Below are 25,509 nucleotides of genomic sequence, written 5' to 3'. Positions count from 1 at the left end.
TATTAAAATTTATTTGAATACTAAAATTTGTATGCATTGTATGTAAGATTTACTCCGCTTTACTGAAATAGTATGCATTGTATTTTATGTTTACTTTGCATGCTAAATTAGTATGCGTTTTTACAGATTTAAGCTTTACCGATAAGTGTTTCTTAAATTTGCATACTAAAATAGTAAGCAAAAGCATACTGAAACAGTATGCTTAAAATATTTTTTTTAAATCTTTGCATAAATATATGTAACGCACTGTACATGAAATTTACTTTGTATACTATTTTTGGTGTGGAATCTTTTTGATGAAAAAACAACAACAACAAACTTTTATTAAGAACATAGATAGCAAGCGAGAAAAATAAACTTTATTTTGCATGGAAATAGTATGCTCTGTATGTTAAATTTTACTTTGCATACCATTTTCAGTTTGTACTCTTTTTTTTTATAAAATACATTTTGCATACTAAAACAGTTTACACTATTCGTTTAAAAATATTGTACATGAATTTAGTATGCGCTGTACCATTTTGTATTTACCTTGCATACTAATGTAGTATGCAAACATTTTTGGGGAGAATAGTCACTTTGCATACTGAAATAGTATGCATAGTATATTAAAATATTTCTTTGCATGAAAATAGTATGCGTTGTATTTTTTACATTTACACTGCATACTTATTCAATATACGTTGTATGTGAGGTCAATAAATTCTGTAAAGGCTATATATTAACTTATTTATGTACTTTAAAGGCAGTACATATGCCAGTATAGAAAAAAAAACTTAACTTGTAAATGTGTACAATAGGTGTGCTTTAATTTGTCTACATGTTCTATTTCATAATTATTGTGTGTAATGTATTCTTATGAAAAACAGATAATATTGCTTTACCTTAGTCGACTTTTTTTGATTCGTACATGTGCTCTACAAGTAAGTCCACGCGTATGAATGCATGTGTTATCTGTGAAACTTATGACCGTTTTTACTCTGGTGTTATTATTTAAGCTAAGTCTTAAGTGACGCTTTGAATCTGCATCCACACTTGTACATGCTTTATGTGAACAAAATTGATATTTAGATGTAACTATTATCAGTAACTTAATTTATCATGTACGCTAACATGTGTATATTTCAGTTCTCTAAAAATCCATTCTGTATATCTGACGTCATCGCAAATGATGTCATTCATGGTTTCCATGGCAATGCGATGACGTCTCAGCGCGTTGCCATGGTGATCACTATCAATATCAGACCAGCTGATACAATGTATGTTTATATGAACAAATTATGTCTGTGACTGTTATTGTCTATCTATCTCTAACATTAACTTGAAATAAAAACTTAGCATTTTATGAAAAAAAATCACGTCTTGGGTTTTCCTTTACAAAGTACTTATGTGATTGGCTATAGTGTTCATCGTCATTCGTAGTGCGTCGCTTTACAAACCTTATGAATAACTCCACTTAAACCATCCTAAAACTTTTGGTAGATTTTTAGCAAATTGCACAGAAATGATTCTTAAATGGTCCACACATGGAGATTCACCGATGATCTTCCGCCACCAATAAAGCTAGAAAGTTTTGACATCACCACTTCTGTGTTGTGCGACGTAAAGCCTAACGAGTAAAACCAAGAAAGGGTGGTCTGCTACAAAACATCGGTAAAAAGGTAAAAATTGCTCACCCATATGGTCTCTTTATCGGTGGCGACAGAAAACAAACGCAAACACACACACGTACAAAGTAGATCAGGAGGTTTTAAATATTGAATTAAATCTGTCAGAAATTATAAACCCCAAGGCTTAAATAATTGGTATGATGCATTGCTTTGTATTCCACTAGTCATATGAATCATTCCCTCAAGAGTCAAAATTGATGAACCTGTCCATACACTTATTATAGTTATATATACATAAACTTTTACATCCTCTAATTGTCTAATGATGGTCTCTCCACCCGTTTATACACAAAAAAGCAGCTTTCGCTGCCAGATATGAACCCCGGACGTGTCACCAGCCATGCCTTTAATATAGCTCTTAGTAGTATGCAATTTCCACGGACATGAATTTTTAGCCTTAGTAGGACACAGTATAGCGGTCTATGATCACCTTTACACGTGACAATAATGAAGAAGGTTAGCCCTGATAAGGGCTGTTGGTGCCAAGCAAAGGACCTGTCTTACAAGCCGTCACTGCACACTAGCGGTTTACGCACTCTAGTACTCTTCCTTGTCATTCCTGTTTACTCTGTCGATATAGTCTCCTCGGCTTCAGTCAGTCAGCTGGTTCGTAGAGTGCGAGAGTAGCTTAAATCCTAAAAGCAGTGTTGTGGTGGTTTGACATCTAGGTTCTGCCTTCTATGTGCAAACACAGCGCTCGGATCTTAACCAATTTACATGTTTTTGTTGAAACAAAGTCGAGCCGAGCTCTTGATATTCTGCCGATTCACAGGTGCCTCTTCATCACGTGTACGTGACGATGGATAGGAGAATCTTGTCTGAAACAACATCACCTGTAGCAAAAATATTTTTTAACATATTTTTAAGCTCGATTGCGAATCAAGTTCTTGCAACTTATATTAAACATTTTCGAGTCCTCTTCCTGGAACCAGCCAATACTGGTGTCATATGAAGAAATATAGTCGCGACCCGATGACCCGATTTGGGCTTCACCCCTTGATTCATGGGTTGAGAGGATGACACCTTAATCACTGTGTTCTAATACCTGGCTCTATCCTAGTGGCAAAAGGGAATTTCATTGTCCGTACCAGCAAAGTATGGGTTTAGGCCCAAATCTGTTTTTGGAACTTTTAAATTTCTCTTTCATTTACTGAGAAATGCGATGCATTATATGTTGGATTCATTTGTTTCCAGTTACCGCCAGTAGCTTCAAATTAATCATTTGAATCATCAGTCTGTCTAGGACATACTGACTATGTAAATGCATGTACCTAGATATGAATTCTAACCGGCAAACCAAAGATCGCATCCACTCATGCTCTAAATATTTAGCTTAGCGAGTAAATTATATGTTTCTCTGGTAACATTTCCGTAAGCGGTTTTCATTGTCTGTGGTATAAAACTTTTTAACTTTTACTAGTGTTTTACCAATACTGTCATGTAATGTATTTCTAGTTGTGCAGGTACAAAGATAATCTGTATTTAAATTAACCCTCTTACCAAGGGATAATCATTACTAAAACATTTACTTACATGCAGTAAACGCCTAACAGAATGGTTGAATTACATGGGTGGTATTCTAGAACAAACTTGTGTTTTTCAACTTTCACCAATAGAATATCTGTAGCAGTTCTTACCATACCAAAAGGAAAATTTTCTAAATGGCTTTGAAAAGCCATGACGAAATATTTTTGAAAGAGGGCGTTTCTTCAACAGACCCTAATCTGTTATAATTGAAGGAGGACATTTCTTCAACAAACAAACCCTGATTTGTTATATAGGAAGAGGGACGTTTCTTCAACAAACAGACCCTGATTTGTTATATTGGAAGAAGGATGTTCTTCAACAGACACTGATCTGTTATATTGGAAGAGGGACATTTCTTCAACAAACAGACCCTGATTTGTTATATTGGAAGAAGGACGTTTCTTCAACAGACCCTGATCTGTTATATATTGGATGGTTTGGGGCTGTCCGTCCGTAGACAATTGGTTTCTCTCTTTTTAATTTTAAAGGATCTCAATACTTGTGTTTATACTTGGCATGTAAGTTTGTATATCAAAACACAGGTCAAGTTCGATTTTGCTGCAAATCAACTTATTATTGATAGAGTTATGCATTTTTTAAACAAATTGTCTGTGAAAATATTCTGTGAAATAACGAGTATTGACTCTTGAAGGATTTCAATGAATGTGTTTATACGTTTATACGTATAATATGTTTATATTAAAACACAAGTTAGGTTTGATAGTTGTTGCAGTCAATATATAATAAAAAGATTTATGGCCCCTTTAAAGTAAATTTTCAGCAAAATTATTCCGGAGTAATAGCTTTTGAAGCATTACAAAGATTGTTTAATATTTGGAATTCGTGTATGTAACGTCAAAACAGTAACACATGTCAAGTTTGATTTTCTCTGCAATTGAATTATAATTGATAAAAATCTGGAAACAAAGTGATTCCTCGCAAGCATTTATCACAACAAAATTACACGAAAGTTGCAGACTCGGTTTGATTGAGTCTGTACATGAGGGATAATGAATAATAATCCCTCACATCCCCTTGTACCGGTTTGAGAGGTACTCAATTCTCAACACTTAATAGTGCTGGCAACAATTATCCAGAAGGACCACACAGCACTTGACACCTCCCGCGGCAGCCATTTTGGAGGTCATAAATTAGTATATGTAACTAACATAAATTAAGTCAGAGAATTTGGGTAATTGTCAAATATTTAAACATGTGGTTTAGAAAAATGTTATCACACCACCCATATCAATGTGGTTTTTATCAGCTTATATGAAGTTGATAAATAACGAATGATTGTTGTCTTATCTTAAGCATACAATAGTTTTAGAATTTGACAATTAGAATGGCGACCACAGATGTTTTTCATGATAAACTTACACTACATATCATAGCAAATTACTTATTGCTTGTTGTACATTTTTGACTTTGTAGCGTGGATAAGACCCGTTTTGTATTTACGCTAAATTATGTGCATGTCCATATGTTTGATGAAAAGGATCAATAAATAACGATAATTATTGTCCAAATACATTACATAAAACTGGCGCAAATAACCTAAGTATTAAAACTTTTTTTCATCTTGTCAAGAACTAGAAAAAAACTAAAATTTCCACGCAACTTACTGTTTCTTGGACCCAACTGAAAGCTAGTCGGCCATATATAACAGTTATTCTCAACATAAAATAGTTTTGATATCCGGTATGTTGTCTGTAAAATGCAGCACGTGTTCTTACTTCACCTCGTAGTAACATGTTTTCTCGTCTTGGGATCACAATTATAATAGCCAATCTCTTGAAATATATTACAAGTTGGACAAAAGAGTATATCCTACAGGCAGAATGCAACCACGGACTTTGGTGCAACATAAGAAGCTAAGGTTTCTTACGCAAGGAAGTTGTGGTAATTTTTCCTTTCATATGTAGTAATCAGGATTATATGAATCCGCTTTCTATTCAAGTTTCTAAATGATTGTTTACGATGATATAAACATGTATAATGTATTCGTTTTATCAATCTTTTTGTAGGTTTCTGTTATTTTTGTCTGTCAAGTCACACTGACAAACAAGTAAGAATATGAATTTTATTAAGCATTAAACAAAAATATGTATATTGTTTATAAACAAACGCTCATTGTACCATGGAACAGTTGCCTTTCTTATATCAACAGTACACAGTACAGAGCGTAATGTACGAAACTGAACGCTGATAAAGCAAAATGCTAATGACAAAGGCCACAAACTTTCGTTTGAAGCAGTGCGTTTATTATTAGTTTATTCACAAAGTTACTTAAATATAGTTTCTCTATTCATTTTTACAACAACCATTCATACTAAAAAGCATCGAAGACAACTGTGGTACCATTAACCATTACATGTTTTCCGTCCGACAGACTGAATAGTTCTATATTTTATATTATGTTATCATTCACACTAAGAATTACTCTCAGAAATGAGTTTGATAGTTAACCTATGAAAATACAAGACTTAAATTAAATCAACCAATGAAAATTTCTGTATTTCAATAATTTAGCAAAAATAGTAAAAGTTATACACAGCATAACAGTAGGCTTATGGTTAAAACGTCTTATGACATTGTACCAACAACTTGTTGGATTTATAATGTTTTGAGTGATGATTCATGAATCACTTTTTGTTTTTTTTTATAAAATCATACACTTACTAAAAATAATGTATGGTCCATTACTAAAAAAAGATGCTGGAATTCCCAAAACTTGAAGTCCCACGAGATTTCATTTGAAAGCAGACTCCATATTGGTAACCATTCTCTACATATGTCCCTAAAAGATAGTTGGGTACACAATGTCATTGAAGTTTCATTTAAAAACAAAACATGAATTGATTCAAAATTGATTTGTTTATCAAATGGTATTTTTATTTGACCCAAATTTGATTAATAAGGGTGATTTTTATAAGTTTTTATGTACGGCGAACGAACTGCCAAATTCTGGTAACCTTTGCAAATAGGGTTGACCCATAACTTTACTGTTGCAACGTCAAAATAAAAGCGACATATAAAGTTATGGAAGCCAGAACTACCTTATAATAGGCAATTTCTTGAAATATATTACTAGTTGGGCAAAAGGGTAAATCCTACAGCCAGAGTGCAACCACGGACTTTGGTGCAACCTAAGAGGCTGAGATTCCTTACGCAAGAAAGTGCTGGTAATTTTTCCTTTCAAATGTAGTCAACAGGATTATATGAAATCGCTTTCTAGTCAAGTTTTTAAATGTTTATATCAATCTACTTGGTAGGATTTGCTATTTTTGTTCTGTCAAGTCATACTGACAAACTAGTAAGAATATGAATTTTATTAAGCATTAAACAAAATATATTGTTTATAAACAAACGCTTATTGAACCATAAAACGGTTGCTATGTCCTAATTCCGTTATATCAACAGTAGCAAAATGCTAATTACAGAGGTCATAAACTTTCGTTCGATTATAAGTTTATTCACAAAGTAATTTTTTCTGTTTAAATATAGTTTCAATATTCATATTTACAATAACCATTTAATTATTAAATTTACCAATGGAATTTTCTGTATTTCAATAATTTAGCAAAAATAAAGAAATAAAAATACTTTTACGAAAAGTATTAAGAAGGAAGCAAATTGATAAAAATACAGCATAACAGCCAGGTTAACCAGTAGGATACGTAATGGTTAAATATGTCAGCGTATAAATACATGTAGATCTATTATCATTCATTCAAACTGGTAAATTATAAACGTATATATGACTTTGAACATTGTAACAATCAAAAATCAATATCTTATAAAAGGTTACTATGAAAAGCTCTATGAATATATTTATGAACAGATTCAATCAAAACGAGTCTGTGAGATTTACTATTTAAAGCAGTTGCATTGCTATTCTTCACAAAAAGTCTTCTATTCTTAAATAATTGAAATATTCATTAATGTATATATATAGAAATGTACACCATGAGTTTGTTTATTAAAGACATTTTCTACAGTTTTATGAAATTTAATCCTTTCATAGAATTTTCTAGATTTTTTGTATGATCAGTAAAATTTAATGGGGAATTCAAAAATAAAAAGAAAAATATATGTTGACGTGAAAATGGCAGTTCCCATGGTAACCATATATCTCAAAACTGTCAAAATAGCCTAACTGTGTTATAACAAATAGAAAGGTGTAAGATAGCTTAATACACACAACAAGCATTGTTTTATGCACAGATAACATTATCCAATGATTCGGTACGAAACAAAATGATAATCTGAACATATTTCTTTAAAAAATGAGTTTTCCATGCTTCTTAACTGAACGAAAAATGAGAAAAATAAACATAAATTCTGTGAATAATTAAAGATATTGAAAAATTTCTTTCATAGGATTTTCTAATTTTTTTGTATGTTGTTTAAAATTTAATGACAAATTCAAAAATAAAATGAAAAATATATGTTGACGTGTTAGATTTTTTGAAAAATGGCAGTTTTCATGGTAACCGTATATCTCAAAACTGTCAAAATAGCCAAACTGTGTTATAAAAATGTATAAGACAGCTCATTACACACACAATAAGCATAATTTTATACAAAACTTGCTTTATCTAAGTGTTCGTTATAAAACAAACGATAATCTGAACATATTTCTTTAAAAAATAAGTTTTTCATGCTACTTTAAGGGACTCCACCGAGGTTTAAAAGCATTAGAGTTTCTCACATAAATGAACTGGGGCGCTTTAAACAGAAATATATGCAAAGATAGTTAAGAAATATACTTTAAAATAAATCGAAAATCGTAGTTTCATGGATTTCTTAGCCTAATTTGCGTGAAAAGCATTTAAACGCTTTTCATTTTGCGTCATTTTTTACAATTTGAATAGTTATTATGGAAAAACGAAGTGCGCGAATGATCTGAAAGTTTGCACAAAGATTCGTGGTCTACACCTACATCAAATGGTACATTTATCGGGAAAAAAATAAAGTCATGTCAAAAAACCTCAGTGGAGTCCCTTTAAATGAACAAAAAATGAGAAAAATAAACATGAATTCTGTAAATCATTAAAGCATTTAAAATAATTCTTTGATAGAATTTTCTACATTTTTGATATATCAAGTAAAATTTTATGGTGGACTCAAAAATAGAAATAAAAATACATAATGACGTGTTATTTTTTTTGTAAACGGACAGTTTCCATGGTTACCGCAACTGTCAAAATTACCACGCTTTTTAAAGAAATATCAATGTTATACTAAATGCATTGTCATATATACAATAAAAACACGTTGCAATATAAATTTATTTTTCTTTTGATGTTATATGAAGTAAATTATACTGAATATGTTTTTAAAACAAATTATATAAGGCCATATTATTTCTTCACTCGACTAACATACCCGAACAGTAAGCAAGTATTCAGAAATTTACAAAGAAAATAATGAAAATTGGAACATTTCTTTGATATTATTTTTGTTATTTATTCAACAGTTTTAAAACATTTCGTTTTAAACTACTTTGCCCACTTGTCTGCCAGTAATCAAGTGGCGACGCACTTTCGTCATATACCACAAGTGGGAGGGGTAACGCTCGCAGAATCATCAACAATGCTGTCGTACTAATGCTAGTCTGATGTTGTCTAAACGACCTCTTATTCTTTTGAACCGATCTCCCGAACATTTAGAAATATTTATTTTGTATTATTTACTCATTATTTGCTTATAGCCGAAATTTAAACAGTTATCCGAGTACTATTCAACTTGACCTTCTTTTTGAAGAGTACCGGTAATTATCCGTGATTATCTTTCTTGGAAACGCATAACGATGCGCACAAAAAAACTACCGAAAACGTCTTTAAATAGTTAGCGCCCATATCATCTGATGAGTTATTTAAAATTTATTGAATTTTCTTTCTTTCTATCTTAATCTTTCTTTCTTTTTCATTTTATGTTTTAGAACTTGGGGTTTTTGGCTTAGAAATATTGGTTTTCAATTGAAATACCATCTTCGGAGCCTCATAATACAAATTCGAGCCAATGGTTAGCGTTGACATCAGTTGGGGTAATGATGGCTGTTGTACGAAGGTTGCCTGTGCGTAGTATGATGCCGAAGTGTTTACTTCATCTGCACTTGTGACAAATTTTGGAATTTTTTCTACAAATAGAACCTCTTCAGACGACTTTGCCCAACTTCTGTGAGTGTTACCTTTAATAAAGTGTTCTCTGACTTCTTTATCACACAGATTTATGCACTTCTTCTCGTATTGTGTTCCAGCAAGTACTTGAATATATATTTCTACAATTCTCAAAGGGTCAACTCTAGCTACTTTTGTTTTCATATCATAGTAGGCCCAGAGTGTGGCTACATTTAAACTTAAAGTAGTTGAAATAAACTTTGATTTATATTTTGATCCCGATGCAATATGTTGTTCAACAGTTCTGTTTGAATCTTTATCTTGACAAAATATTCCGTTTATAATAGATTCTTCCTCTCTTAAAACTCGGTAAAGATGTAAATTATTGTAATCTAATCCCTTAAAACCATAAAAGTCTTCATCATTTGTTTCTCCTTTACTTTCACCCGAACTTGATGTTGTTTCAGAATCAGATGACCAATCTGGAAATCTTGAAATATCATCCAGCCACTCTTGACTGCCTTCATAATTTTGTTTGTATGCCATCCTGAAAATAGAGTTAGAAGCAGTATTACATGGCAATTTTTAACAGATATTATAAATGCTTAGTTACATGATGGTGGTATGGCCGAGTGGTAAACGCGTCTGATTAGTAATATATGGATTTCTAGCCGCGTGGGTTTAAACTCTGTCAAATGAAAGCCGTTGTTTCTTTAAGCAATGAACTCATTGTTCCGTGTAAGTTGGTTCCGCGAACGGATTCGAGTTTGTGTCTATAACATTACATCTTTCTACACAATCGAACTTAAATAATTTCTGCATAAACTAAGCTTTGTTTCATTATTATTTACTATGACAGATAACAGAGCAGCGACGCCATCAATGACCTTGACACGATTAAATATAACAAAGACGGTGATACCAAAATTATTTTCATTTAACATTCACATGGGTCATATACACAAGAATGTATCTGAAAAGAAAAACAAGAATACTAGCTAGCATAAAGAACAATATTTCAAATCTTCTTTTAACAGGTTAATTAAAATAACTCACACTGTATATATAAGTTCCTCTTCAAAACAAATGTGCAAGTTAATACTCCGGTTAAGCCTAAATAACTTTATAAAATACAGCGCATAGTTATGAGACATTCAACTCAAGTTTCAAAATACTTCCTGCTATCTAATGGTTGGTTATTCATAATTCCCAACTATTTAGGTGGTAGGCGGTAATTCAATCCACTATCACCAGCATGAATGTTTAAACACATCATACATTTTAAACAAGAATAAAGATGGGGACCTAGTTGTTTATTCGCGCGAATCCCCAACTACCTACCAGAAGTTCAAATTACGAACTACCTTCTGGTAGGTAGTTGGGGATACACACGAATAGAAAAGAGTCCCTTGGTTGACATAGGAAGACGGGATGATACTATCTAGTAGAATTCACCTATCTTGTCATATATCAGTTACTTACCCCAATCATCATCAAGATAATAATAATTGTCTAATAATCTATATCATCAAAGTAATTACTATCATCAGATTATTTTTATCTTAGTTTCAGGATCACATCGAAAAACATCAGGAAAATATGTTTTACTTCTATTTTATGCCCCCTTTTCAAAGAAGAGGGGGCATATTGTTTTGCTAATGTCAGTCGGTCGGTCAATCTGTCTGTCCGTCGGTAGACCACATGGTTTCCGCTCATTATCTTGAAAGCTTTTATCACAAAGTCTTCATTTTTCACATACTAATTGGTCATAACTAGTAAATGACCTTCGTAGAGTGCAAGATTAGATAAAATCCTCAAAGCAGTGCGGTGGTGGTTTGACATCTAGGTTCTGCCTTCTATGTACAAACACAGCGCTCGGATCTTAACCAATTTACATGTTTTTGTTGAAACAAAGTTCTGCCGATTCACGGGTGCCTCTTCATGACGTATACGTACCGATGAATAAGAGAATCTTGTCTGAAACACCATCACCTGTAGCAAAAATATTGACCTGTCTCTAGTTTAAACATATTTTTAAGCTCGATTGCGAAGCAAGTTCTTGCAACTGATGTTAATCATTTTCGAGTCCTTTTCCTGGAACCAGCCAGTACTGGTGTCATATGAAGAAACATAGTCGCGACCCGATGACCCGATTTGGGCTTCACCCCTTGATTCATGGGTTGAGAGGCAGACACCTTAATCACTGTGTTCTAATACCTGGCTCTATCCTAGTGGCAAAAGGGAATTTCATTGTCCGTACAGCAAAGTATGGGTTTAGGCCCAAATCTGTATGCAGAAAGGCATAATTATAATTTGCAAGGATCTGTTGTTTTGGAACTTTTAAATTTCTCTTTCATTTACTCAGAAATGCGATGCATGATATGTTGGATTCTTTTGTTCCCCGTTACCGCCAGTAGCTTCAAATTAATCATTTGAATCATCAGTCTAGGACATACGGACTATGTAAATGCATGTGCCTAGATATGGATTCTAACCGGCAAACCCGAGATCGCATGAACTCATGCTCTAAATATTTAGCTTAGCGAGTAAATTATATGTTTCTCTGGTAATCTTCCGTAAGCGATTTTCATTGTCTGTGGTATAAAACTTTTTAACTTTTACTAGTGTTTTACCAATACTGTTATGTAATGTATTTCTAGTTGCGCAGGTACCAAGATAATCTGTATTTAAATTAACCCCCTTACCAAGGGATAATCATTACTAAAACATTTACTTACATGCAGTAAACGACTAACAGAATGGTTGAATTACATGGGTGGTATTCTAGAACAAACTTGTGTTTTTCAACTTTCACCAATAGAAAATCTGTAGCAGTTCTTACCATACCAAAAGGAAAATTTTCTAAATGGCTTTGAAAAGCCATGACGAAATATTTTTGAAAGAGGGCGTTTCTTCAACAGACCCTAATCTGTTATAATTGAAGGAGGACATTTCTTCAACAAACAAACCCTGATTTGTTGTATTGGAAGAGGGACGTTTCTTCAACAAACAGACCCTGATTTGTTATATTGGAAGAAGGATGTTCTTCAACAGACACTAATCTGTTATATTGGAAGAGGGACATTTCTTCAACAAACAGACCCTGGTTTGTTATATTGGTTATATTGGAAGAAGGACGTTTCTTCAACAGACCCTGATCTGTTATATATTGGATGGTTTGGGGCTGTCCGTTCGTAGACAATTGGTTTCTCCCTTTTTAATTTTAAAGGATCTCAATACTTGTGTTTATACTTGGCATGTAAGTTTGTTGTATCAAAACACAGGTCAAGTTCGATTTTGCTGCAAATCAACTTATTATTGATAGAGTTATGCCTTTTTTAAACAAATTGTCTGTGAAAATATTCTGTGAAATGACGAGTATTGACTCTTGAAGGATTTCAATGAATGTGTTTATACTTGACATGTAAGTATGTAAGTTAGGTTTGATAGTTGTTGCAATCAATACATAATTAAAAGATTTATGGTCCCTTTAAAGTAAATTTTCAGCAAAATTATTCCGGAGTAATAGCTTTTGAAGCATTGCAAAGATTGTTTAATATTTGGAATTCGTGTATGTAACGTCAAAACAGTAACACATGTCAAGTTTGATTTTCTCTGCAATTGAATTATAATTGATAAAAATCTGGAAACAAAATGATTCCTCGGAAGCATTTATCACAACAAAATTACACGGAAGTTGCAGACTCGGTTTGATTGAGTCTGTACATGAGGGATAATGAATATTAATCCCTCACATCCCCTTGCACCGGTTTGAGCGGTACCCAATTCTCAACACTTAATAGTGCTGGCAACAATTATCCAGAAGGACCACACAGCACTTGACACCTCCCGCGGCAGCCATTTTGGAGGTCATAAATTAGTATATGTAATTAACATAAATTAAGTCAGAGAAGTTTGGTGAATTGTCAAATATTTAAACATGTGGTTTAGAAAAATGTTATCACACCACCCATATCAATGTGGTTTTTATCAGCTTACATGAATTTGATAAATAACGAATGATTGTTGTCTTATCTTAAGCATACAATAGTTTTAGAATTTGACCATTAGAATGGCGACCACAGATGTTGTTCATGATAAACTTACACTACATATCATAGCAAATTACTTATTGCTTGTTGTACATTTTTGACTTTGTAGCGTAGATAAGACCCGTTTTGTATTTACGCTAAATTATGTGCATGTCCATATGTTTGATGAAAAGGATCAATAAATAACGATAATTATTGTCCAAATACATTACATAAAACTGGCGCAAATAACCTAAGTATTCAAAACTTTTTTTCATCTTGTCAAGAACTAGAAAAAACTAAAATTTCCACGCAACTTACTGTTTCTTGGACCAAACTGAAAGCAAGTCGGCCATATATAACAATTATTCTCAACATGAAATAGTTTTGATATCCGGTATGTTGTCTGTAAAATGCAGAACGTGTTCTTACTTCACCTCGTAGTAACATGTTTTCTCGTCTTGGGATCACTATTATAATAGCCAATCTCTTGAAATATATTACTAGTTGGACAAAAGAGTATATCCTACAAGCAGAATGCAACCACGGACTTTGGTGCAACATAAGAGGCTAAGGTTTCTTACGTAAGGAAGTTGAGGTAAGTTTTCCTTGCATATGTAGTAAACAGGATTATTTGAATCCGCTTTCTATTCAAGTTTCTAAATGATTGTTTACGATGATATAAATATGTATAATGTATTCATTTTATCAATCTTTTTGTATATGTGTAGGAATGTAAACTTTAGTTGTAAAATAGTAAGAGCCAATAACAACATATAATATCTGATTAGTTATTTTTCAAACTCATTGAACTCATCTTAGCAGCCAAATCGTTGTCTTTCTTTTTTCCTTTTTTTTTCCTTTTTAGGAGATGGGGTGTTTGGCCTAGAAATATCTTCTTTCAATCGAATTGCCTTCTTCGGAATTTGTTCTACAAAAAGAACCTCTCTAGAAGACTTTGCATAATTTCTGTGAATGGCACCTTTGATAAAGTGATTTCTGACTTCTTCATCACACAGATTGATGCAGTTCTTTTCGTAGTTGGTTCCAGCAAGTACTTTAATATCTATTTCTACTATTTTCGAAGGTACTTTTTTAGCTTTTCTTTCGCGTGTATCCATTTCAAAGTAGGCCCAGTATCTGGCTACATCTAAACTTGAAGTAGTTGAGATGAACTTTGATTTATATTTTGATCCCGATGCAATATGCTGTGCAACAGTTCTGTTTGAATTTTTATTTTGACAAAATATTCCGTTTTCAATAGATTCGTCCTCTCTTAAAACTCGGTATAGCTGTAGGTCACCTAATCCATGAAAACCATAGAAGTCTTCATCGTTTGTTTCTTCTACATTTGGGACAGAACTTGATGTTGTTTCAGAATCAGGTGATGAATAACTTTCTTCAATTTGGACCGAACTTGATGCTGTTTCAGAATCAGGTGATAAATTACTTTCTTCAAGTTGGACCAAACTTGATGCTGTTTCAGAATCAGGTGATGAATTACTTTCCTCAATTTGGACCGAACTTGATGCTGTTTCAGAATCAGATGATAAATTACTTTCTTCAATTTGGACCGAACTTGATGCTGTTTCAGAATCAGGTGATAAATTACTTTCTTCAAGTTGGACCGAACTTGATGCTGTTTCAGAATCAGGTGATGAATTACTTTCTTCAATTTGGACCGAACTTGATGCAGTTTCAGAATCAGATGATAAATTACTTTCTTCAATTTGGACCGAACTTGATGTTGTTTCAGAATCCGATGATAAATTACTTTCTTCAATTTGGACCGAACTTGATGCTGTTTCAGAATCAGATGATGAATTTATTTCTTCAATTTGGACCGAAATTGATGCTGTTTCAGAATCAGGTGATGAATTACTTTCTTCACTTTGGACCGAACTTGATGCAGTTTCAGAATCAGATGATGAATTACTTTCTTCAATTTGGACAGAACTTGATGCTGTTTCAGAATCAGATGATGAATTACTTTCTTCAATTTGGACAGAACTTGATGCTGTTTCAGAATCAGATGATGAATTACTTTCTTCAATTTGGACCGAACTTGATGCAGTTTCAGAATCAGATGATGAATTACTTTCTTCAATTTGGACCGAACTTGATGCTGTTTCAGAATCAGATCATGAATTACTTTCTTCAATTTGGACCAAACATGATGCTGTTTCAGAATCAGATGATAAATTACTTTGATCAATTTCGTCCGAACTTGATGTTGTTTCAGAATCAGTAGACTGTATTCATCTGGACATCTGGAAATATCATCTATCCACTCTTGACTGCCACCATAATTTTGTTTGTATGCCATCTTGAAAATCGAGTTAGAAACAGAATTATTGATTACATGTGAATTTGTAACAGATACAAAAAATGCTTAGTTACATGGTTGTGGCATGGTCAAGTGGTTAATGCGTCTGACTACTTATCTTTGGATCTCTAGCCGCGTGGGTTCAAACTCTGTCAAGGACAAGGTGAAAATTTTTAAGACTATATTCCAGCAAAAACAAAACGTCACAATGAATTCAGATTTAAGTCAGGTTCTGACGTCGGATGACGGTCGGAAAAACGGTTGGATTTGAATTAAAATAGAACAGTTACGCAAGTCTTAAATTTTTCATTGCTTCAAATTAAAGATTGTTAAGAAATTGTTGATAATAAATATATTTTATCTACTACGTTTTGTTAAAAAGTTTATGTTCTGTTTTGATTGTTTTGATTACATTTTTCCTACTATGATTAAATGAAGCCTCATTCAAATTCATAGTTAGATAATCAATCAATTTCCTCTTTCATTTATATCTCGTTATTTATTGTTTTTCTGATTAAGGTGATAAATTCCATACTCTCCTCGTATGCAAGCGTTTTAAACAATCTAGGGAAAATAAAATAGATTCATATTTTTATTCCAGACCAAATATCATCAAATATAGTCAATTACTGAACTCAAATAATGAAGCCGCACTAAAAGGTCTTTGTAGGTTAATATCATACATATTAAAAGTAACAAATACTCAGTAGTTTGTAACTGATAGAAAAATAAAATAAAACAAAAACTTACCAGTGAAAGATATTCCGATTCAATAAATACAAATACATGTAGCTATGCAACACTGCCCTTGTTCACACGACAGGACTGAAATTTCTATATTTTGCACCCTGTCGAATAGTCTATTATTTTAAGTAATTTTTGGGATTTGTTGTGTTAGTTTAACATTACAACATCTATGGTCGCCATTCTAATGGTCACAGTCCAAATATATTGTATGATTAGATAACAATCATTCGTAATTTATCAACTTCATGTAAGCTGATAAAAACCATATTGATATGGATGGTGTGATAACATTTTTCTAAACCACATGTTTAATTATTTGACAATTCACCATACTTCTCTGACTTAATTTATGTTAGTTACACATACTAAATAATGACCTCCAAAATGGCTGCCGCATTTTCAAGGGAGCTTAACATTGTAGAAATCTAAGACTATCTACATGTAAATTAAAAAAAATATCCATGTGAGCAATGTATTTTTAAAGAGAAAAGATATGAAGAAAATAATTTCAATTTGAGTTAATTTATGTACGAAAGTAGAAAGTTTTATTAGGATAATGCACTGGTTTCTTCGCAGAGAAAGTGATGCTCTTGTCAATTTGATGATAAACTCACCTGTTTGCAGTAGAATAAATATGTTGCTTATATTTAATTCTAATAGAAAAATAGTTTCATATCCAACTTCTTTTTTCGTTTCTTGCAATTCAGGAAAAAGGAAGATCCATCAAGAGCAATGGAAACAAAAACAAAGCCTGAAAGAAATGAAAGTATATAATACATGTACATGAGACTGTCCTTAACTGAAGGATGATAATTATGTTCTATTTTTGACAATGCAAGCAATTGAATATGAACAATTTCATACGATTAACAAGATAGGCGATGATAAATAACAGAATACACATGGTCACATGACTGACAAAATAAAAAACATTCTTCCAGGGAAATTTCAGCCAACAGAAGGTACTTCAATGTGTGTTGAAAGAAATTTCTTTTTGCATTTAAAAGTATATTAAGAACTTCCTATTCCTTGCAATATATCGGTGACATTTTTTTCCTAATATACCACTGCCTATCGGAGAGTTGAAGAAAACATCCTCCTCCTAATAGATCAAGGTCTGAGGAACATATTTCTGTCTGGTATTCCATTGTCTGTAGAAGGATCCATCCCTCCAATATCATAGACCAAGGTCTGTTGGAGAAACCTACCCCTCCTTCCAAAACAATAGCTCCGCTACTTAAGGCGGGCAACTTACGCCCGGTGGCAAAATTAAAAGAAAGTATCATCAGCAAAATTTTGCCTTTAAGATAGCAAATTTTTTGTAGTAAATAGCACAAATGGTGGTTTGTCCGTCAAATGTGAAAGAAAATCTTTTTTGAGGTAATTGCATGTTAAAAATAGATTGTTTGATTAAAAAAGGGCAAAACTGTGTCTATAATAAATCGATTGTAGCGAAAATCAAACTTGACCTGTGTTTTGACGTTACATACATGCATGCCAAATATAATCAAAGCACTGAAAGTACTGAAGTATACATTGCTTGATAATATTATCCATTTTTGTCATCAAGGCCATGTTGATTTTAACCTACTGACCTCAAAAAAATAGGGGTCATCTTCTGACCAAGGTCAATGTCCCTAACAAGTGACACCAAGACTTTTTTCTTCCGAAGTTATTTATGAGACCAGGAAGATGTGATGTTCCATCTGTGTATTGCTAGGCAAGCTGATAGATGAGCAATAAAGAAATCATTTTTTGAAACACCCGTTAAATGGACTGCAGTATAGAATATTGAAACAGTAATATTGAGTCTTCAGTGATGCTATCTGATAAAATACATGATCTGGCTTGAACTCTATACAAAGTCAATTAATTTTATCATCCTACAAGACTTTATTACCAAATTATAGTACATCCTTTTGTATAGCTTTCCATGTTACAGATCTATGTACTGTACTTTGATGCATATATTCTGGTGTGTTGTATTCATCTCTACACATTAATTTTCAAATGCATTACTTTATCGTTTTTTAATAAAAATGAAATCTATAATCAAAATAATTCAAATGTACTGTAATGTAGTGGTTGGGTTAATGTTTAACCAACGCTCAATGAGGTTTATATGTGTTTATTCAATAAAGAATAAAACCTGTAATAAAATAAAACAACAATAAGACATCACATTACAAAACAAATATTTTACAAGACAAATATATTTCACAAAATACATAATACACAATATAATACAACAATTCAAATTACATTAAAAACAATATCATAAATAAATAAATACATATATACATACCAGGCTTGTCATAGAAGAAATATAATTGAATAAATAAATTGAATATAAGCAAGTATTTCTATTAGAAATAACTGACAGTAAACTAATAATGTAGGTGTTTTCACTTCGAAAGCGAGACAAGGAGTGGTCAGTTACTAAGAAAATGTTACATTCCAGAACCAAATCAGCTAAAATAACTTTCATACAAAATCAATCATCCATCACTCAACTTGCAAAACCAGTTCAATCACCCATAACAAAAGGAACAAAGACAAACATGAACACATAACACCACAATAGATTTGGTTTGGCCTTTAAGCGAAATTACTACCGTAAACATTCTAAAAAGATAACTTTGCTAAATTTGACCTTATCTACACCCCCCCCCCCCTCTAGTTAAAAATGACACCGGCATTTTCCTAAGAAACAATTATTAATGAAACCTGGATTTATAAAAAAAATAGCAATATAATCAATTCGAAAAACAAAAAAATAATTCACTGTATATTCATATGCCGACATAAATATATAATAATTATTTAAGATATACTGCCCTCCTATAACTATTTTGCAATAGTTAAACAGTAAAATATAAAGAAATAATGCAATACAGTAAGGTTGTCAATTCTGCTTGAAAATAATAAATACATAGTATATACCTCCACACATATGGTCCATATGAAATTTAAAAGGACTGCATAAAAAATGAAATAACATAATTAATAAGACTTCATGGGCTATGAAATTATGACATGCTACATAATAATGCAACAAGATAAGTAGATATAATATATATAATCAAGTACACTCAAGTATTGTTTCTTACTTATACAATGCATATGATAAAAGATATATATTAATATAAATTCACATCGATTGAAAAAAAAAACAAAAAACAAAAAAATACAAATAAAAGAAAACAACGTTGTTCGTATAGAGGCCTGTATGTATGTTTCTTATTGAGGTTGTCTGATTATATTATAAAAATCTTTTATGTTGTTATGATTTCCTTATCGGTATTCTGATATAAAATATAAGGTTTCTCATCATCAAGGGATAATATTTGAATAAAATTTTGCCACAATTTATTAAAAGAAATCACATCTCCATTTAAAAAAGCTATATATTCTTGATTTTTTAATTTTCTTTTTAAGTATATTAAAAACATATTTATATTCAAGTAATTTTGACAATTTTCTCTAAATTTTGTTTTATAAACATAGTATTTTGCTAATAATGTTACAAAATTCAAAATAGAATGTTTTCCATAATACGAGAACAGTATGCCTTTCATGTCTGAAATATCAAATTCGACAAAACACTTATCTCTAAGCCAGTCTTTCAATTCTAAAAGAAACGTATTTGGTATACGGGCATTGATAGAATGAATGTTCAATCGTTTCTCTATCAATGTTACAATATGAACATAAATCATTATCTCTAATATCTATTCGATGTAAAAATGTATTTGTCACAAGAATTTTTTGATTAATCTTATACTGAAAATCTTTCAATTTTATCTCTTTCACAGTATTTAAACTTGTACAATAATCTAAAAACTCCTTCTGTGATATAGGTCCTACAGAATTTACCCATTTGTTAGGAACACTTAGATTGTCAGCGTCAATAAGGATATCATAAAATAATCTGCAACCTTTACTATTATGTATAACACATTTAAGATAGGGATTTAACGAAATGTTTTGCTTGTATAAAAATACTTCATTTCTACTGTTCCTAATCTTTTCTCTCCATAAAAAAGGGATGGACTCAATGACTTGTTGAATATCTAAAAACGTACCTCTTATCTTATATATATCTTTCAATTTTTGAATACTGCAAATATTGCCGTCATTGTCGTATAAATCAATAATAGATATTATATTATGATGTATCCAATTGTTAAAATGTAAATTAGTGTTACGGAATCTAGTGTTAAACCATAATGGTGAATATAATATATCTTCGATACTTTCAATGCTCACTTTTTTGCAAAAGTTAGTCCATGTTTTCAACACTTGTTTCCAGAAAATATTTGAAAGTTCTTCAGATATAACTGATGCATAACCAGGACCAATAAAATATGATAAACAAGATCAACAAGGAAAGGCGGCTTTCAATGAACGCAACCCCCACATGACCCAGCAACAAGAACCAATGGCAAGGAGCCCAGGGGGACCCCAAACAAAAACAGGACAGGGCAAAGACAGAGCACGGACAGGTTAATCATTAAATGATAATTAATTTGTAACTGATTAGGAATTTAAAGAAAATAAAAAATAGGCCCACAAAGGGGAAGGGGACAGGAGACCGGGGGGAGGGGTGGGGAGTAATCAAAGAAATAAAAAACTAGAGGCAATGGGGAAGATACTTACCGTAGATGAGAAAACAACAAGGGACACAAGCAAAAGTGTCACCAAAACAGTATGAAACAACATAAGACATACATCTGAGGAACACAGTGGGCGCCCGCCTTGGAACGGTCAGCAGCATAATAATGACTGCTGGGAGTTAAAACCGGTTAATGGTGCACCAAACCTCGCTCTTAGCCCCACCATGTTCCTATAAACGAGACAGTGTAAATAAAATGAATCCCCGCCAAGTGAAATTCTAACAGTTGTCATGGTTACAAAAGGTTAAATAAGTAAAACACTAAAATGATCATGTAGAAACATATAAAAGTAAACCCAATGACCATAACAAAAGTACTCAATGTCCTAAAGGAAGACAGAGCAACAAGAAAATCACCTACAAGGGCCCGACGAAGCAAGGCAGAAGACGAACATTAAGACAATTCAGTCCCAAAGGGCTTTACGAACTATCCATCATAGAGTCTCCCACTTGGTCCGTCAGATGCAATCAAAAGAGGAAAGCGTAGTGTCCAACTGTAAAAGGGTTGAACACTAAACATGCAGTATGTCTTAAAATAGTAGGGTCATAACCTCTTTTAATAAAACGTTTAATGATTTTAGTAAAAACAGCAGAAAAATTACCATGACCCAAAATCTTACGAAGTTTGTAAATCACATCGCCATAAAAACCAGGCTGGCTAATCCCTTGTCGCAGAAGAGTTTTTAAATCACTATTGAATTTGGAAATTAAATCAAAGTTACGATTGTAAAATTTAGTAAAATATTTCCGTAATTTATGATAGCGGTAGCCCTGTTTTAGAAGCTTGCTGGTAATAAAAATGTTCCGCTCGTTGAAATCCTTTACGTTGCTACAAGCTCTAGCGAATCTAATTAACTGGGAAATGATGTACTAAAATTTGAAGAGTTCGTTTTATTAAGTTGTAGTTCATGCGGATATATGTCAGACACCATTTGATCAAAATAATGATTATCTAAATTAAAAATATCATCAAGGTATCTAGAAGTATTATTAAATGCGACTATAACATCTTGTTGTTTATCTTCAGAGAGACTCAACATAAAGTCTCTTTCATAGCAGTACAAAAACAAATCGGCGACCAGGGGTGCACAATTAGTACCCATAGGAATTCCTATGATCTGTTTAAATAGGGTATTACCAAACCTGACATAAATGTTGTCTAAAAGAAAAGAGAGTGCTCTACAAACTTCGTCACAGGTCCACATAGTATAATGTTTTACAATACCGTTAGTAAAAAAAGCTTTGTTAGAATTACATGCTAGAAAGGTAACTTTTTCCCGTGCAAAAGTTTTCTGAATTAGGGAAATTAGTTTATCATTGATTAATTTATGTGGCAAAGTTGTATAAAGTGTAGAAAAATCGTATGTACTGACAGTTGAAGCTTGAAAGTTCTTAATTTTGAATTTATCCAAGATTTCACCAGAATTTTTAATTGACCAAAAGAGATGTTTGCCTGTGTTTTCATAGACTTTATCACAATATCTAATTACATGTGTTTTAATGGCAGTCAAACAAGACGTCAATAAAATGGAAAGTTTACTTGTAGTGCAAGATGTAGAATTAGCAATGAATCTAGCTTTGTAAGGTTTTTTATGTAATTTAGGAATCCAATACATAATAGGAAGTTTAAGTTCTTTTTCATTAATTTGTACTTTAAGATTTGAAATATTAGTAATATGATTGTTTACAATGTCTTTTTCGGAGGCAGAGGTTTTAGAATACGCATTAGTACTATTAAGTTCCTTATGCAAAACGTTAATGTAATGGATTCGTCATACAATTATAATATTATTAGCCGCCTTGTCCGCTGGCACCAAAACAAATTTAGAATGAAAAGCTAGAATATCTTTCTTCAGATGTCTTAAAGTAAGTCTTGTTTTAGGTGGCAAAATATGTTCATTTCCCCGATAAAAATTAATACGTGAATCAATAATTTTAAAGATGTTACGTTTCCATGTAACTAGAGCATTACTATCCGCATTTTCACGGCGACACCGACCGAAAAATCCTCTATAGATTCAGCAATCTGACCACGACAAGCATTAAAATCAATTTCAGAAGGAATTCTGTATTTAGGTCCTTTCAAGAATAAGTTACGAATTCTTTTGTCTGCAATTATATCGAAATTACCAGTGATTATATGGCCAAAATCTGAATTACAGAATTTAGAAGTATTGCAGTCTCAAGTTGTTGGAGTATTAGACTGAATATCTAAGTCAGAAACTACTTTGTTGTAATTAAATATGATATTTCTAACAGGTTTCTTATATTTATAGCAAATAATTGGTATCTCGGTGTTTTTGAAGTATAAAGGAACTGAATTAGTGACACGTTTATCACGAAAAATACTTGGTAAATCGATGAAATCGATACCTTTATTAAGAAAGGTTACTTTTAGGAAATGCCTGTTGTGGTCAGAAGTGTTGTCGATATGAGGTCTTAAGAAGTGCTGAGTATAACTTTGAATAAGATAAGCTGCTGTATATAAAGGATCTGTTTGAATAACTATATTGTCTTCTTCCGCGTCTAAGATTTTCAGAGATGATAATGAAAGGGAAGTAAGACGTGATAACATTGCATGTTTACCAGAGTTCTTTAAGATAATATTTAAGTCGGTGACAGACAGGGTAATTTTAGATTTACGTTTGATGTTGCCATTTCTACGTACTCCGTGAGATCGGGATTTACGTTTACGAATATTAAGAATAGAAAATATATCAATGTTTGGATCTTTAGAGATGTTACCTTGTTGAAAAATATTGTCATTTAGGCCAAGTGGGAAAGGCGTTTGTAAGTTCTTGATCCATTTTAATTCTGCTAAGTGTCTAACTTTAACTTTAAAACTAGCAGAAGCATCAGAATCATAAATTATTTGTTCCACTGGTTGAATTGAAACATTTTTAAATGAATGACCATCTTTACGAAAATGTTGATATAGAAAAGTTGTAAATTTTGTGCGATTTAAGTTTTACTACTTTGGTTATATTTAAACGAGACAGGGTAACCCAAGATTCGCCATTTTCGTTCAATAGACGTTTAATCCAACCTAACTTTAAACTGTTCATAAAGGCTCTAACATTTACCATTTTAATACCACCTGCTTCTATATTTTTATCTATAACTGATCTTTTAATTTTATCTGGACCTTTTTTCCATAAAAACCGATATTATAATCTTTCTATTTGTTTAATGAAATCTTCTGAGGGATTTGGCAATGACATAAACAAATGTACAAATTTTGAAATAATCAAAGATTTTATAATTGTGACTCTTCCAAAAAGAGTTAAATTACGCTTAGACCATACATTTATTAATTTTTCACATTTATTAAGAATTTCATGCCCGTTTAAAAAAATGAAATAACATTATAAAATAATTATACCCACTCTCCATACCTATCCGGTGGATGTATCACACGTCTAGGGCGTGGGATAGGGCGTGAAGATGAAACGGGCGTATGTACTGGACTGACTGGAATAGTCACTGGAGTACTTGGTCTACTCACTGGAGAAACTGGTACACTTACTGGAGTAACTGGAACACTTACTGGAGTAACTGGAACACTTACTGGAGTAACTGGGATAGTTACTGGAGTAACTGGAACACTTACTGGAGTAAATGGAACACTCACTGGAGTAACTGGTACACTCACATGAGTAACTGGGATACTGTCTGGGGAATATGTCACAGGATTGGGGTGAGTCCTGGGAACAATTGAAGAAGGGATAGAAATAGAAGGAGCATCAGAAGAATGTCAATAATCAACGCGAGTATTGCGACTGTGAGTAACTGGAAATCTCCTCTGTGGTATGATGTATACACCAGATGATGACTCAGAAGAGCTAGAATCAGCATCATACTCTTTCTGTATAGAAACACGTCTAGGTTTTGGTTAGGCTTAGTTTCAACGGGTGAATCTGCATCTTCTTCAGGAATAGAAATAAATGGAAGAAGCATATTTCTCTCGAACTCTAGGGTCATATTGCTTCTTGTTTTGATCAGCCCCTTCTTGGAAACATCACCAGCTAACCGATAAGCATATTGAAGGCGTTCCTTCAAACGAGAAACATAAGTAGGAGGAGAAAGATGTTCAGAGTTAGAAGGAAAAGTACCAAGAAAGGCATCCACAGAAAGACGGGGATGCCATCCAAACATAAGAAAGTGAGAAGAAAAACCTGTAGAAGAGTTCTTGGTGGCGTTATAAGCCTGAACAAGAGAAGGAACAAAATCTGCCCACTTAGATTTATGATCTTCAGCAACAGTACCTAACATTCTGAGAAGGGTCCAATTAAACCTTTCGGCTGATGGATTTCCCATAGGGTGGAAAGGAGTGGTTCTTGTCTTTCGAAACATTTGCAATCTTGCAAAGTTCCTTGATGACTCGACTTTCAAAATTCCGTCCCTTCTT

General features: G+C 32.6%; 2 protein-coding genes across 2 annotated transcripts; both read right to left on the bottom strand.

Moving 5' to 3' along the window:
* Positions 1-8,473: 8,473 nt before the first annotated feature.
* LOC132759702 (uncharacterized) lies at positions 8,474-10,662 on the bottom strand. Its single transcript, XM_060751520.1, has 2 exons — positions 10,379-10,662; positions 8,474-9,869 (listed from the first exon to the last, which is right to left on the bottom strand). Exons 1-2 carry the CDS (start codon positions 10,474-10,476, stop codon positions 9,134-9,136), a joined length of 834 nt encoding a protein of 277 aa, XP_060607503.1. The 5' UTR covers positions 10,477-10,662; the 3' UTR covers positions 8,474-9,133.
* Positions 10,663-14,084: 3,422 nt separating this feature from the next.
* LOC132759705 (uncharacterized) lies at positions 14,085-25,418 on the bottom strand. The gene is made up of 2 exons (XM_060751522.1): positions 24,962-25,418; positions 14,085-15,478 (listed from the first exon to the last, which is right to left on the bottom strand). The coding sequence occupies exons 1-2, from the start codon at positions 25,416-25,418 to the stop codon at positions 14,172-14,174; spliced, it is 1,764 nt and encodes a 587-aa protein (XP_060607505.1). The 3' UTR covers positions 14,085-14,171.
* Between the last annotated feature and the right edge of the window lie 91 nt (positions 25,419-25,509).

This window comes from Ruditapes philippinarum, unplaced genomic scaffold (genome assembly GCF_026571515.1).
Source record: "Ruditapes philippinarum isolate M1 unplaced genomic scaffold, ASM2657151v2 ctg9396_1_1_1_1, whole genome shotgun sequence".
Lineage (NCBI taxonomy): Eukaryota > Metazoa > Mollusca > Bivalvia > Venerida > Veneridae > Ruditapes > Ruditapes philippinarum.
This window is presented reverse-complemented; position numbering and strand designations above follow the sequence as displayed.